Below are 17,320 nucleotides of genomic sequence, written 5' to 3'. Positions count from 1 at the left end.
TCCTTAGAATAGTAACTCCAAATCTAATTATTTCCTTAGAATACATTCTTATGAGTAGAACTGCAGCTCAAACTAAATTTGGTGGTGTCCATTGGTATGGCGATGGACCTCAGAACATCCTCCAGTCTTGCTCTCACCCCACAGGAGCCCTTTACTGGGGATCCATTCTCACGCAGTCTTCCTCTGCGACCGCCCCGCGTGCGCTCGGCGGGATGACAAAGACGGCCTCGGGAGGGGTGGTGAGCAGTATCGGCCTCCTCCAGCAGGGGGCGCTGTGGGATCCGCCGCGGTCCGGGACGAACCAGCAAGCCGCTCTCGGTCCGCAGACTCTCTGCCGGTCCGCCAGCCCCTTGTTCCCCGGGAGGCCGCGGGGTTTGGGGAAGTGTTTCTAGGAGACGGCGCTTGCCGGCTGCGCCTGCGCGGTTGACGCTACCGGGGCCGGCTGACGGAGCCGCGTCGCTGGCTGGCGGAGGGAGTTCCCGCTTGCTCTCGGTCGCTGTCACCGCCCTGTTTCTCTAGCCCCATGGTACGCCCGTGAGACCGGCTGCTGGCTGACGTCTCCTCGCGATGGAGCATATCCGGACGACCAAGGTAGTCGAGCGCGGGACAACCAGTCTTCAGGGGCCCTGGTCTGACCCGGCTGAGGCAGGAGGAGACGAAGGCTCGGCTGGCCTGACCGGGGCTGGGGGCCGGCCCGGCGGAGACCCGGCCCGGGGCGGGAGGGTCTGGCCAGGCCTGGTCTTGGAGGGCAGGGTCAGCTTGGGCCAAGCGGGGTGCAGAGGCCCCCTGTACCTACGGGAGCAGGGGTCCCTCCTGCAGCATCTCGGAGTGCGTAGGGACAAGTCTGGGAAAACTTGTCACCGCCCTCCTAGCTCCACGTTTTCTCGGGCAAATTGGGGCTCCTTTAACTTTGGGGTCTTTCGGCCTTTCGTTGCCTCATCTACTGGAAAATCGGTCTTTAACATTATAATGCTGTGTAAGCTTGTCCTTGCTCACATTTCATTGTCCCGTGTCGCAGATTCACAATACGAGTTTTGGAGGAACGGAGATCAGCTCTCCGCGCCACCTCCCTTTGCTGTCTCGGTCTCCAGTCTTTCGGATCGGGTGTTCCCGTGTAGGTGCTTCAAACTTAAGGCATTGTCCTAAGTGTCAGTAGTCAGTTTAACAGGAGTTCTGGAGAAGGGAAAAATGTTATTCCATATTTTAAAAGGTGGGACGCAGCTTTATTCGATTAATCTTATTACACTCCAGCCTTAATTTTTGTGTGTGGAAGACCTTTATTTTGAGAACGAACAAATATTTTTATTTCATTACACATTTTAAAACGGAAGGAAATGACGTCAGAATATTACCAAATTACGTTTCCAACGACATTTAAGTTTAACTTTGGGAGGGAGAAAAACATAAATCGAGACGGGAAAAGTAACATTTTAAAATCACTGCAAGCCATCTTTAAAATCACTGCAAGCCATTTTAAAATCACTGCAAGCCATCTTTAAAATCACTGCAAGCCATTTTAAAATCACTGCAAGGCAGCCTCTCCACGTTTTGACAAAGCTGAAGCCCTGTTAGGTGCTGCCCATCTTAAAGTTCCTGCTCATTTAGGGAACCAGCAGATGTTCGTTATCTTCATTATTCCAAGAAGAATTTGTTTTTAAAAATTTTTTTAAATGTTTCACAAACCTTTTAAAGGTACCCATGAATTTTTATTAGAGTTTGTCTTTAACGTTGTGCATACCATATCTAATAAAATTGAAGATGCTGAAAACTAACCCCTTAAAACATTTTTTTAAGAGAAGAATGATAAAATAACTTGAGAATGCAAGTTGTTGGTACTTAAATTTTGAAAATAGAAGGGTGCTTAAGTCTATAACCAAACTAGTAGAAGGTGCACAGACGGAAAAGAGGACTAGAGTAGACATTGGATCAGGTTCTTGTATTGGTTCCAGATACGTATTATATAGTAGCTAAGTGCACGTGACTTACTTCTGCATCAGTTCGAACCTCCTCTGTTTTTCATGTGCTTTCTACGGTGCATAGCACACAATCGAAAACCAGTAAAAGGCTGGGCACGGTGGCTTATGCTTGTAATCCCAACACTTTGGGAGGCTATGGCGGGCAGATTGTTTGAGCCTAGGAATCCGAGACCAGCCTGGGCAACATAGTGAAACCCAGTTTCTACAAAAACAAACAAACAAACAAACAAATTGCCTGGGCACGGTGGCTCACGCCTGTAATCCCAGCACTTTGGGAGGCCGAGGTGGGCGGATCACTTGAAGTCAGGAGCTCGAGACCAGCCTGTCCAACCTGGCAAAACCCCATCTCTACTAAAAATACAAAAATTAACCGGGCGTGGTGGCGGGCGCCTGTAATCCCAGCTACTCAGAGGCTGAGGCAGGAGAATTGCTTCAACCCGGGAGGTGGAGGTTGCAGTGAGCCAAGATGGCGCCGCTGCACTCCAGCCTGGGCAATAGAGCCAGACTCAGTCTCAAAAGAAAAAAAAAAAGCCGGGTGGGGTGGTGTGTACCTGTAGTCCCCAGCTACTCGGGAGGCTGAGATGAGAGGATGGCTTGAGCCCAGGACTTGGAGGTTGCAGTGAGCCAAGATTGCGCCATTGCACTCCAGCCTGGGTGACATAATGGGGGCGGAAAAAAAAGAAGAAAAAAATCAGTAAAAGTAAACTGAATCTGATCAACTAGAGCAAATTCTATTCTTAGGTGGATAAGAGTGAGCAGACTTGGAAAATATTTAGGATCTCTTGGTTATTTTAAATCTTTCCTCCTTCAATGTATTGTGAATATATATCTTTGTTTTTATTTGTAGAGTTGTAGCCCCTCTTATTAGCTCTTTGAAAGTTGTCACCATTGACTTTCATTTTGTCTGATATTCCTCTTTATCAATGGATGACGTTTTCTTCAAGTAATGTTCTGATTTTGACTTATCTTTACACAGTGGTCCCATACTGGTGGTATAATAAGACCTTTTTAGAGATTAAGAAATTTCTGATGATTTTCTATTAAAACTACTTCTCAAATATGCTCTTTTATTACTTTGGGTTGTTTTTCTAGTATTGGATCACTACTCTGGAGTAATATTAAGTGAGTGTATGTAGACCACAAGTAAATATTTGCTAGGTACCTAGTATGTGCCAGATGCTCTATTGACACTGGGTATATCACAGCAAGATAGAGGTGGACCTCAGGGTACGTTCTGTTAATTGTTGTGGGGACTGTAACATTTTCTTAAATTACTAATGTATTGGGAAAATAACTTATTCTTAAAAGATTGGTTTGAACATAGCCAACCTTTTGTTTCCATTATGCATAGCCTTCATCTGGATTTAGTTAGTTTGCTGCAAAAATAAGTGTAAGTATTTAAAAACCAAAAGTGGATTGTTTTAGATTTATTAGCTGTTTTGACCTTTATGTAGTTTAGTCATTAGGATCAAAATTGACTGTAGAGTGTCCTTTATGACTATTTAGTGATTTATGTTGTTCAGTCAGCTGTATTTGAAAAGTAGTAATTACCATTTGTTGAGCAACTGTATGTCAATATAGCCAATTATACAATATTATTGCTTTATAATATGTACAATTGCATAAATGTTAATTTATACAGTATCATCACTGATCTCTTAAATAACCCTGTCAGTTGGGTAGTATTATCTCCATTTATAGGTGAGGAGGAAATAGGCTTAGGAATTTAAGAAACCTGCTCAATTAGCTCATGAGAGATATAATTAGTATTTAAACTAAGGTGTGTTTAACTCCAAAGACTATGTATGCTTTTTCCAGTGCCTCTCTAGTTTTAATCTAATTGTTAAATGTGCATTAGTATTAATTCAGAAATAAATGATAATAATTCTAAGAGCTTCCCCCCCAACCTCTTTTTGCCATAAATAATATTTATGTGGTATTGTTTTTAAATAATATTTAGGATTATTATTGCTTGCTAACCAGAATTTTATCAGATTAAGTATTTATCTGAATACTAATGAACATATATATCATTCTGTTTTGGTCACGTTTGGTTTACTAACTGTATAGCATCAAAGATGTCAAGTCCCTGAATCTGGATTTCTGAAAGAGCATTTCCAAGCTTCGCTTATGAATCTTGTGGCTACTGCCTATCGCTTTGAGCTCTAATTTTGCCGTCATGACATAGTCCTGCCAAGAAACAATGAGAAATGTGCGGAGGCGGTTCTTCATGCAGCCTTTCTCCTTTCTCTGCCAGTGCTTTGGCTGACATCTTATGTTGATGTCAAATGATACTGTCTTGTCTGTGAATGGAACTTTACTGAATGGAATGGAAGAACTTTTTTTAAGCTATAAATGAAAGACTGACTGCTAGAGTTTGTAATCAAATGGAATGTCTCATAAAAATCTGGTGCTACTAAGGCCCAAATTGAGTTATTACAAAAGTTAATGCCTAACTTGTTCTTTAGCTTGCTCCCTCTTTTTGTCATTAGAATGTGATATCATCCATGTATGTATACAAATATATCTTCCCTCTGAAAGAAGGAAGGAGATATACAAATAAGAATGAATCAAGAGTAAGGAGAAACTGATAGTATTTAAATTGTCTTTGAAATAAGAGCCAATAGGTTTTGAGGAGCACCTGAAGGCTTTTTTCCAAGTAAAGTGCTGTTTTGATTTTCACTAATACTATCCCATTTTACAGGTGAGGAAACTGAAACCCTTAGAGAATAAATAAAATAACTTGTCCTGGCTCGCACAATTAGCTCTGCCAAAGAAGAGGTGGAGGTGGGAACTTGAATTTAGGTCTTTCTGATAGCAAGCCTGTTCTCTTAACCACACTCTCTTGCCTCACAGAATAATGATCTAATCAAGAGATTTGATTAGTTAGTTGGGGCAGTGTGAGTAAGAATACAGAGCAGGGGATGAATAGGAGAAGCTTAGGTGGTCAGACTTTTTCTAGTAGCTAGCTGATTGTGAGAATCTAGTGTGAGTGGCTTCAAGAGTAGATTTGGGAGGGAGTTGTGTTTAGGTAAATCATTGAAATTTCTATTTTGGATGAGTTTATGCAAGAATATGTTGAGACTCTGTAGAGAATAGTCTAAACATTTAAAAAGGGCAAGCAAGCCGGGCATGGTGGTTCATGCCTGTAATCCTAGCACTTTGGGAGGTCAAGGCAGGAGGATCACTTGAGGTCAGGAGTTTGAGACCAGCCTGGCCAACATGGTGAAACCCTGTCTCACTAAAAATACAAAACATTAGCGGGGCCTGGTGGCGGGTGCCTGTGATCCCAGCTACTTGGGTGGCTGAGGCATGAGAATCACTTGAACCCGGGAGATGGAGGTTGCAGTGAGCCGAGATCATGCCACTGCACTCCAGTCTGGGCGACAGAGCAATGCTCTGTCTCAAAAAGAAAAAAAATAAATGGGTGGGGGGCAGGCAAGCAGAGGAGGAGAAGCCAGATGAATTTGGAAGAGGTGAAGCACAGATGGGAAGGGGACAGTCTTCCCTGTTCTAATTTCCTTCTCTGCTCCATCCTCTGGCTGCTTCCTCCTCCTTGGGCCAGGCACTGTTGTAGGTTCCGACAAAAACTCCTGCCCTTATAACTTATCTATTTGGAGAAGAGATAACAATAAAGAGAATTAAGTTCAATTTATAGTATGTTAGATGGCGGTAAATGCTATGGATAAAAATAAAGCAAGCCAGGGCTCTGGAGAGTACGAGGCTTGAAGAGGGGTTTAAGGGAGGACCGCTGTAAATCGAGTGGTTAGGGAAGCACTTACAGAGAAGGTGACTCTTGAGTACAGACCTGAAACTGGTGAGGGCGTAAGCCATCCCCACATGGGGGATGTGGAGGAGAGTCCCAACAAAGGGAACAACGGGAGCAAAAACCCTTTGAGGGCATGCCTGGTTGCTAAGAACAAGCAAGACAGCTAGAGCAGGGTGAGTGAAGAAGAGCATAGTGGAAGATTAAAGTTGGGGGACAGGGGCAAGTTACTGTAGTCTTGAAGGCCACTGTAAAGTCTTGGTTTTTTTTTTGAGTGAGATAGGAAGCCATTGATGGAATAAGCAAAGTAAGATAAAACTGAAAAGTGCCCACTGGATTTACAATCAGAGGTTACTCTCTCCCCTCTTGAGGTCTGTGACTGTTTCATTTCATAATTTATGCAGCCAGACACTGTTCTGGAAATTGGGATACATGAACAAAAAACATAATCTGGCCAGGCGTGGTGGCTCAAGCCTGTAATCCCAGCACTTTGGGAGGCCGAGACGGGCGGATCACGAGGTCAGGAGATTGAGACCATCCTGGCTAATACGGTGAAACCCTGTCTCTACTTTAAAAAATACAAAAAAATAGCTGGGCGACGAGGCGATCGCCTGTAGTCCCAGCTACTCGGGAGGCTGAGGCAGGAGAACGGCGTAAACCCGGGAGGCGGAGCTTGCAGTGAGCTGAGATCCGGCCACTGCACTCCAGCCTGGGTGGCAGAGCAAGACTCTGTCTCAAAAAAAAAAAAAAAAAAAAAAAACATAATCTCTGCTCTCCACTTCCTGCACACAACTTGAAGTGCTCCGTTTTTGAAAGCTAATTCTTGGCAGGATGTCAGTGTGGAATGATTCTGAGAGTCCCAGATGAGTGCCTGGCTATAGGGAAGGAGTGCGACAAGCCAGAGGAGCAGTGATGGTGCACTTTCTGCTTCAGTAGCCACCGTGTCTATTGTTGTAGTCATAGAATAAGTACAACTGTTGGTCACAGAAGTCTGATTGAAAGCCATTGGTCCCTTCCTGTCCCAGAGGCCACTTTTTCCTGAGGGATAAAGAGGTGTCTAAATTTTCTGAATGTGATTCTGTTTGTGAGACTCCCTTTGTTTTTCATTTCCAACATTTTCTTCTTTCTTTTCTTTTCTCTTCCTTTCCTTCCTTTTCCTTTCCTTTCTTCTTTTCTCTTTCCCCTTTCCTTTCTCCTTTCTTCTTTGTCCTTTCTCCTGTCTTTCTCCTTTCTTTTCCAGTAGGATCTTGCTCTGTCACCTAGGCTGGAGTGCAGTGGTATGATTATAACTGATTGCAACCTCTACCTCCTGGGCTCAAACGATCTTCCTGCCTCTGCCTCCCAAGTAGCTGGGTCTACAGGCACATGCCACCATGCCTGGCTAATTAAAAAACAATTTTTTTTCCCCTGTAGAGATGAGGGTGTCACTGTGTTGCCCAGGCTGGTTCTCAGACTCCTGGTCTCAAGCAGTCCACCTGCCTTGGCCTCCCAAAGTGTTGGGATTATAAGCGTAAGCCACTACACCTGTGATGGCCCCAACATTTTCTGAATGTGAATCCGTATGTGTGGGGTTCTCTGTGTTTTCCAGTCCTAACTTCATAATTGGCTGAAATTTGAACTTTCTCCATAGACCATTAGGGTACCTTTAGTGTAGGCCCATAGTTGGCAACGATTCAACTAAATAGTCCTTAATGTGTGTTGGCCTTTACCATTCCTCACCGAAGTGATATCTTCCAATTCCTTTCTCTTTGCCCCATTTTTATTCTTCGTTCTTTCTTTTCCCAAAGGCTTTTTTCTTTTTTTCCATTTTCTTTTTGGCTGTGATGAGACCTATAATTTAAGGATCCTGACAGTTTCTGCAGTACCTCAGTGATAGTGACCTGAAAGAGTTGTAGTTGCTTCCTAAACATCTGACTTAACACATTTCTCAGAACAGACTGGGGAAAATCTGTAGCAACATCTGTAAAATACTTTTAGTTCCTTGGTGAAAAGGGGAAATATAAAGAAGCAGTTGGTTTTTAGAAGTTGACTAAGTCTGTGGTTTGAAATTTGTATGTCAATGATTGTAGTAAAGAGAAATATTTGATTTCCCCTCCTTAGAGGTGAGGGGTGGGATTTGCCACAAAGAGCAAAATAATCAGTGTATTTTCTTAGAAATTCTCTTATTTTCTTGAGAACTTTAGTGTAAATACTAAATAAATGTTTTGGAATGATTTCAGATTAATTTCACTATCTGTCACTTTCATATAGAGATTACCCTATTGAAGCAGTTGTATGTAATGATTTTCTGTTAAATAAATTTGAATATAAGTTGGCATATGCTAAGATAGTCCTCAGTTTGTTATATTAAAGACATCCTTTCTTTCAGACGTTTTCTTCTCTGTACTACTTTATCTTAGTGAATGGCAACCAGTGTGACAAGCTTAAAACCCTTAAGGAACCTCTGTTTTTCCTCCTCTCTTCCTTCCCCTATCAGTTTTGTTATTATCTCAAGATGGACTTCCTCTCTATCACAGCTTACTCCAGGCCCTAATGTGAACCAGTCACCTAGATGGCTTCATTAGCTTCTTACCTGGTTGCCCTTAATCAACCCAGCATTTTCTCCACATTGACACTGGAATGATCTTATAAGCGATATTTCTTAATAGACTACTGTGCTTAAAAACCTCTGTATCTTTTTTAATCTACAGTACAGATTTTGTACCTTAACATGTTTTTTTAATCAGATAAAATGTTGTGCCTCTGCTATTGAGACATAAATGTTGTATTTCCTATGTTGAGAATTTTATATTTTCTGTATTCCCATTAGTGAAGAACATTTTGTATTTTCTGTATTCCCATTAGTGAAGAACATTTTGCTGATCTTTGCTTTCATCATTTACAGTAGTTTTTTTCAACTATGGAGCACCTTTAAATATGGAATTTGCTTTTTAAACTCCATACGTATCCTTCTTCCTTTCTCCATTTGAACTTAACTGGACAGTAGCTTGACATAGAGGACTGTCAGGGCTCTACCTACTTGACCAGATTACTAACTACAGTAGTTTTGCAAATATTTACTAGAGCACTTTATTGCTTATATTTATTAGGCAGACAAAGATAGAGTATGTGTATTAGTCCATTTTCACACTGCTGTAAAGAACAACCCAAGACTGGGTAATTTATAAAGGAAAGAGGTTTAATTGACTCAAGTTCCACATGGCTGGAGAGGCCTCAGGAAACATACACTCTTGATGGAAGGTGAAGGGAGGCAAGGCATGTTTTCTCATGGTGGCAGGAGAGAGAGAGAGAGCAAAGGGGGAAAGTGCCCTCCTTTAAGACCATCAGAACTCAGGAGAACTCACTGTCAAGAGAGCACAGCATGGGGGAAACCACCCCCATGATCCAATCACCTCCCACCCGGCCACTTCCTCCACACATGGGGATTACAATCCAAGATGAAATCTGGACAGGGACACAGAGCCAAACCATATCAGTACCTGACATTTATTATCCAACCTTTCAGTGCTTTCTGAAAAGAGATTATTTTAGAGATTCAGGTAGATTGGCCTTTAGTTGACAGCCAGTACATTTTTGATGAGTGAATCAGAAAGCTCTTTTCCTGATATATATATATATATATATATATATATATATATATTTATCTGCATGTTCTTCAGAGATGTATGTGTGTTTGGGTGTGTGCGTGCATGTAATGCAGTTATGCATCTTGTTTATTTTATGACAGAGTCTCGCTCTGTCACTCAAGCTGGAGTGCAATGACTCAGCCTCTGCTCACTGCAACCTCTGCCTCCATCCAGGGTTCAAGCAATTCTCCTGCCTTATCCTCCCAAGTAGCTGGGATTATAGGTGCCTGCTGAGCTAATTTTTGTATTTTTAGTAGAGACAGGGTTTCACCATGTTGGCCAGGCTGGTTTTGAACTCCTGACCTCAGGTGATCCACCCACCTTGGCATCCCAAAGTGCTGGGATTACAAGCGTAAGCCACTGGGCCCAGCCGCTGATTTTTATATTTTTAGTAAAGAAGGGTTTCGCCATGTTGGCCAGGCTAATCTCAAACTCTTGGGCTCAAGTGATTGCCTACCTCTGCCTCCCAAAGTGCTGAGATTACAGGCGTTGAGCCACCACAGCCGGTAGCAGTTGTGCATTTTAAAGGATCAAAGTTGTAATAAGGTCCTTTAAAAAGTGGGAGAGGTGGATAAACTGAGCCCGTAAATATTTGGGAAAAGAGCCTAAAGGTAGAGAAGGAAGCTAACCTCATGTTGAGTCAGAGGAATTAATTTGGAGTTAAAAGTTAGAAGAAATACCAGTTGCATAAGAATGAGCAGGTGAACTTATGAAAAATATGGATTCTTGGTCTCCATCTCCTCAGATAGCTGAGTGAAGTTGGGGTGAGGCTTTGGATTTGTACTTTTGCAAAGTTTTAGAGGTGATTCATATGAGCAGCTGGGATTTGAATCGTGTATAGCTGACCAAAGTTAAAGATCTAACAAAGAGAATTTCAGATTATTTTGCATATAAAACTAGGCGGAGTCAGGAAATAGGCTTAGAGTGTTGGAAAGAGCATTTTCAGCAAAAATTTCCCGCCTTGATAAGAGACCCAGCCAGAAGGAACTGTACAGTTCTAGAAGAGTGATTTTATTCTAATGAATGATGGAGTAGAGATAGAGGATTGAAAGTCCAGATACGTACTACACACAGAAAAAAAACCCAAACCCCGAAACTGAACTATACATATGTATTCTATTAGTAGTTTTCTATTTGCTTTTAGTTTGTTGCTGGTTTATTCAAGCATTACTGAATGAATACCTACTGTTCACCCACTGTGTAGGAAAAAGAGAGAGAGATGAGGAAAAGTATGATGGGATAAAGAAGAATCTTATTTAATAAATCAAATGATTTCAACAAAAGGGATCACTGGTAAATTGGGCACACCTTCTGGTTTTCACCTGGGGAAAATAATTTTTCTGTGGCCGTTCATCTTAGTTCAACAAACATTTATTATGTCAGACACTCTACTAGCTGTTAGGAGATATTCGTGCATAAATGAAAGACAGTCTTTGCCCTGGGGTATGTTAGTCTTTAGTGGAAAAGACAGATACATGAACAGAGGCTTTCTTATAATTTAGGAATTGCTTTAATACTGGTGGAAGGGGCAGATTTAAAAATATTTAGGTGATAAAAATCATAGGAATTGGTGATTGATGGAATGTTGGGGATTGAGAAGAAGTCATAGGATGATTCACAGATTTCCAGTGTGGGTGACTTGATAAGGATGGAGGATTAACATTAACTCACATCCAAAATACAGAATTAGAAACCTATTTGTGAGGGGTGAGGGGGAAATCAGTTTTGCTTTCAGTATGTATAACATGGCTCCGTCACATCTAGTGGAGACAGTATAGCATAGTAGGAAGGTGTTTTGGCTTGGGAATCAGATCACGTAGGTTTATGACTAAGCTATACCACTAGCTGCTTCTCGCTGTGTGACTTTGAGATGACTAACCAACCTCACCAAGTCCCAGTTTCTGTGGGGACAGTACTAGTACATACTATACAGGAGTTGTCAAAATTAAAAGAAATAATGTATGGTAAGCACTTGTCACAGCAATAGGCACATATGAGACCTCACTAGTATGTCAAGAAATACTATCTGTGTAGCAGACAGTATGAACTCAGGAGAGAGGGGAGCTGGACGTACAATTTTGGGAGTCATTAACATATAGGCTTACATAATGACAGTAGGTAAGTTCCCTATAGAGAATGGACCCCTGAGGAAGAGTAATAGTGGACAGGGGATGGACAGAAGAGGAATAAAATCCAAATGAAAAGTGGTGTGATTGTTTTCCATGTATAGAAGCTTTATAGATACTTATGCCTCATAGATAAGTTACAATTTGAGATTTATAATTGGAGCAAGCACAACCAGGAATATTTATGATCTTCAAAAAATCCACAAATTTAAAATTTCACATGGATTTCTTTTTAAAGCAAACTTCCTATTTAATTAAATAGTAATAAAATCAGCCCCTCCCCACTTTTAAACTACTTGCCAGTAGACTTTTTAATTTTTTCTGAGAAGCTATTTGAAACCCTACTGAATGATGTGGACACAGATTATTTGCTTGAGTAGTGTTGATACTTTATGGTAACCTTTATTTCCATATATATTCATCTGTTGTCTTCTTGTTAGAGCCTTAAAAACTTGGTTTTAATAGCTTAGGAGATGATATGGTTTGGTTCTGTGTCTCCACCCAAAAAGATAGGTGAGATCCACATTGCGGTAATTGCTCAGTGCTGGTTGGCCACAGTGCCCTTTCCAGCCAAGTCACGCACAATGAAGAGGAGTAAACAGTAGTTGATCCCATTTGTCTTGAAAGGTGTTTAAGTTTGGATTTGCAGTGTGTTGTAAACTGAAGCTAGATTTTTATTTAAGGAAGAAATGGTCCTGAACAATGAAATAAATGTTGACCTCTAAGAGAAATCTTTATTCAGGTTTATAAGTAGAAAGCCTTCCTCTCTCGTCTCCTGCCCTCCCCTCCTTTCCTCTTCTTTTTTGAGACAAGAGTTTTGCTCTTGTTGCCCAGGCAGGATTGCAATGGTGCAATCTCGGCTTACCACAACCTCTGCCTCCCAGGTTCAAACGATTCTCCTGCCTCAGCCTCCCGAGTAGCTGGGATTATAGGCGCCCGCCACTATGCCCAGCTAATTTTTTGCATTTTTAATAGAGACGGGGTCTCACCATGTTGGGCAGGCTGGTCTTGAACTCCTGACTTCGTGATCCACCCGCCTTGGCCTCCCAAAGTGCTGGGATTATAGGCGTGAGCCACTGCACCTAGTGGTGATGAAATATATTAATATATGGGAAAAAATTGTAGCATTAATGAGCTAGTGATTAGCTATCTAGATGATTTTGAAGATATAAACAATTTAAAAAACTGTCTACAACCTGCTGGTACACATAAATTAACGTTTTTTTGCTTGTTTGTTTTTTTGAGATGGAATCTCACTCTGTCGCCCAGGCCGGAGTGCAGTGGCACAATCTTGGCTCACTGCGACCTCCACCTTCCAGATTCAAGCAATTCTCCTGCCTCAGCCTCCCAAGTAGCTGGGATTACATATGTGTGCCACCATGCCCATCTGCTTTTTGTATTTTTAGTAGAGGTTTTATCATGTTGGCCAGGCAGTTAGGTGATCCACCCACGTTGGCCTCCCAAAGTGCTGGGATTATAGGCGTGAGCCACTGTGCCTGGCCCAAATTAACATTTTTTAGGTTGGTAGTGGTTATTTTACTTTTTTTCACAAGGATGAATAATACAAAGATTCCCAGCAGTACTCTCCTGCACATTCCTGGTTAGTCCTAGTCCCACTCTCCACTCCAGCAGCAACATCGTGTGTGTGTGTGTTTGTGTGCGTGTGTGTGTGTGTCTGTCTACTAGTATTCATAAACACATACTATGTGCCTTACCAGCTCAGGCACTAGAGGAGGCCAAAGCAGCATAGGACATAATCTGTGCCAGGGAATTTAGAGCTACAGAGGAATACGAAGCCAAGACGTAAGTAATGAACGAATTCTCTAATAAGGATTAATGTTAGGAGGCAGGATGTTAGTGAGTCTTGAAGAATGCTTGCCACTTAGCTAAGCAGAAGAGACGATTTTAGAAGCAGAGAACAGTGTGAGTAAAAGCCCAGAGGTGGACAAAAAACAGTCATTGCCCTGGTGTGGGATAGTGAGGAGAATATAGAGACTAGTTGGAGTTGGCAACCATTTAAATGTTTCCTGATTTAATTTTTCTGGTAGTTTACTTTAAAACTCTAGATAATAATATATTTATTTTTTGATTTTCCAACTTTAGATAAAAGTGTTGACTCTTGGGTATGAAAAATGTTTTTGCTTATTTGTACTGCACCCCTCTTTCTTGCTACCCTCAATGTAAGTGTTACTGTTTTCTACAATGTGGTTCTCTATTGGTTACATTTGTAACTGTAAATAATCTCTATGTTATTTGTGGCTTATACATTCCCCAAAAAGATATATGGAATTTAACAGTAAGTATTAAATAAGCTCTTATGATTTTAGACAGAATGAAGAAAAAAATTGAGAATGGTGCATGTAAGTCCTGGGCTAACAGAAAAATAATTTATACTACTTTTGAAATGAAAAATAATATCTTTTTTCTTTTAGGTAGAACAAGTAAAATTACTTGACCGATTCAGTACCAGCAACAAGTCATTAACAGGAACACTGTATCTTACGGCTACACATCTATTATTTATAGACTCTCATCAAAAGGAAACCTGGGTAAGGAGCACCGCAGCTATACTGTTTATCATACTAATAATGGACTTGGTCTGTCATGTTTTATTTTGAATGTGTATAACACAATATATAACACAATTTTTAATCATTGGTTACCTATCTCAACCAAAATATTTTTTGGTCTCCAGATCACTCCTGCCCTCCCTTCTAATAAATCAGTTACAGAAGAGTGTGTAACATGGAATTCTATAAAATACCACACTCTTATCTCCATAAATAATTTTGAAATACCTGTTGTTCCTAGGCTGGACACGGTGGCTCATGCCTGTAACCCCAGCACTTTGGGAGGCCAAGTTGGGTGGATCACGAGGTCAGGAGTTCAAGACCAGCCTGGCCAACATAGTGAAACCCTATCTGTACTAAAAATAACAAAACATTTCAGCAGGGCGTGGTGGTGGGTGCCTGTAATCCCAGCTACTCAGGATTGTGAGACAGGAGAATTGCTTGAACTCAAGAGGCGGAGGTTGCAGTGAGCCGAGATTGCACCATTGCACTCCAGCCTGGGCAACAGTATGAGACTCTGTCTCAAAAAAAATAAAAATAAAAATAAAATACCTATTGTTCCTTTTAATTTTTAAAAATCTAAAAAATATGTACATGTTAACAGATCAAATGGATTGTTTGGTATATTCCACAGTGTTTTTATACAAATTTTAATTAGGGTATTTTTTTTTTCTAGTATAAATATTGCAGTATGCATATACATGTAAACAACATTTTGTGTATTTATATGAGACATATATGTTTCTTTCTGTATATTTGCCAGAGTTCCTCTGGGATATTTGCCTGGGAGTAAAATTATGGGGTCTTGAATAAGCGCATATATAACCTTACTAAGTATATCACCTCTTCAAAATGGTTGTTCCAATTTATTCTCACTAGTGTATTACACAATGTTGTACATCCTCAACAACATTGATATTGTCAGTTTAAAATTTTGTGCCTATCTAGTAGATGTCCAATTGTAATGTTAATGAGCTGATTACAAAGAATTTACCCTTTTCAGATAAAGAAGAAGGAAAGGGTTTCCTTTTCTTTTTTTATTACATTGTCTTTTATTGATTTTATAAGAGTTCTGGGCTACAAATAGAATTACCATTCAACCCAGCAATCCTGTTACTGGATATAAACTCAAAGGAAAATAAATCATCCAACCAAAAAGACATGGGTATTTGCATGTTTGTTGCAGCACTGTTCACGATAGCAAAGATACGAAATCAACCTAGGTATCCATTAGCAGTGGATTGGATAAAGAAAATGTGGTGCATATACACCGCAGAATACTATGCCCCCTTAAAAAAGAACAAAATCATGGCCTTTACAGCAACATGGATGCAGGTGGAAGCCATTATTCTAAGTGAATTAACACGAACAAAAAACCATATACTGCATGTTCTCACTTACAAGTGGAAACTTAACATTGGGTACATATGAGCATAAAATGGGAACAATAGACATTAATAGACTCATAGAGGTGGGAGGGAGGGAAGTAGAGGAACAAGGGTTGAAAAACTACCTCTTGGGTACTGTGTTCACTATCTGGGCTATGGGTTCAGTTGAAGCTCAAACCTCAGCATCATTCAATATATCCATATTACAAATCTGTACATGTACCCACTGAATTAAAAAAAAAAAAAGTATTACTCAAGAAAAGAAAGAGTTCTAGGTTATAATGCTTTGTCAGATGTGTGTGACGTAGATAGCTTTTCCCAGTGGGTGGCTTGTGTTCTGTGTTTTTTATGTGTCTTTCAGTTAAAGTTTATATTTTTAATGTTATAGATTTTTCATTTTTTTCTTTAATTGTTTGTGCTCTGTTGTGACTTAAGAAATCCTTTCCTATGTCAAAGTCATAAAGGTTCTTCTGTATTTTCTTCTAAAAGCTTAAGTTTGATCCTGTAAGTTGTTAATACATCTGGGAAATATTTTGGTGTATGACGTGAATAGGGATTCATTTTTATTTTTTCTTATAGACAACTGGCACCATTTATTGACTGTTTCATTTCATTCATCTTTAGTACCAGCTCTGTCATTAAAAACATCTTCCATGTATGTGAGGCTTTGCTTTTGAGTTTTCTCTTCTATTCGTTTGGTATACTGATTACACTGTACCACACTGTTTTATTGACTATAGCTTTTAAATGAATTTTGATATCAAGTAGAGCATACCCTTCCAACTTGTTCTTCCAAATTGCCATGGCTATTTTGGACTCTTTGTTTTTCCTTTTCTGTTTTAGAATTCATTCATTTATTCATTCAGCACACATTTATTGAGCATCTACAGTGTGTTTCGTATCACTATTCTAGATATTTTGGAAACAATAACCAATAATAACAGGTACGAATTCTGCCCTCATGGAGCCCACATTCTAGTGCTGAGAGATATGGATAACATCACCAATAAATAGGTAAATAAGTAAAATACATAGTGATAAGTGCTAAGCAGAAAAAGAAATAGAAAAGGGAGTTAGAATATGGGGCTTGTGTCTCTGTGCTTGAGAGGAAGAGACTTGGGCATGTTTCTGTGCCACTAGCTCTGCCAGGTTTTAGAACCTCCACTTTATAGATGAAGAAGCTGAAGCTCAGCGAAGTGGTAATTCATTCAGTGTTACACAGGCAGTGTCACATAGTAAAAGGAGCTCATGTAGGCTGTGTTGTCAGGTAGCTTTGGGTTCAAATGTCAGCTCTGCTATTCACTGCTTGGGTGACTATGTCAGGGTACTTTTGGCTGTAAGTAAATGAATACCTGACTGAACATGGTGCCAAACCTTGCAAAGCAGGAGAGGTGGGTAGGCTTTCCTCAGTAGCCCCCTCTCCTTTTATCAGGGAGGAGAGACTCTCTCAGAAGGGCCCCCCAGCCGACTTTCCCTAACATCTGATTGTTTGAAAATCCGGTCACTTAGCTACTCCTACCTGAAAAGGAGGCAGAGAATGCAGACCCTAGTATTTTGGATCTCTTGAGGGAAAAGGGTGTTTACAAGTAAGGAAGGTGGGGAGGAATGGCAGACCAACAGTGTCTGCCAAAAAGTACGTAACTTTCGAGCTTAGCACCCACGTAAAATGGGTATATAGCATCCGTCATCATGTAGGGCTTTCGTGAGTCTTAGATGAGAGAAAGTACGAAAAACATCTGTGCCTAAAACATAGTAGTGGCAGTAAATCATAGCTGCTCATACTACTTTTCTAAGCAGTAGAATCAAGATTAGAGGTCAATTATGCCTCCCAGTCCAGAGATTCATGTTGCTCTGTGGTACACCCCTGT

General features: G+C 40.7%; 1 protein-coding gene across 2 annotated transcripts in view; it reads left to right on the top strand.

The window, feature by feature from the left end:
* The first annotated feature begins 244 nt into the window (after nucleotides 1-244).
* The window catches only part of MTMR6 (myotubularin related protein 6), a 41,701-nt gene continuing 24,625 nt past the window's right edge, over nucleotides 245-17,320 (top strand). For both annotated transcript variants that reach the window (XM_030922240.1, XM_010360176.2), the window contains exons 1-2: nucleotides 245-591; nucleotides 13,927-14,043. In XM_030922240.1, the coding sequence (XP_030778100.1) occupies nucleotides 568-591; nucleotides 13,927-14,043 (141 nt within the window). In that variant the 5' untranslated portion in view covers nucleotides 245-567. The remainder of the gene's footprint in view (nucleotides 592-13,926; nucleotides 14,044-17,320) is intronic.

This window comes from Rhinopithecus roxellana, chromosome 18, assembly GCF_007565055.1.
Source record: "Rhinopithecus roxellana isolate Shanxi Qingling chromosome 18, ASM756505v1, whole genome shotgun sequence".
Classification (NCBI taxonomy): domain Eukaryota; kingdom Metazoa; phylum Chordata; class Mammalia; order Primates; family Cercopithecidae; genus Rhinopithecus; species Rhinopithecus roxellana.
The sequence above is the reverse complement of the archived record's forward strand: the minus strand, read 5'-3'. Positions and strand labels throughout refer to the sequence as shown.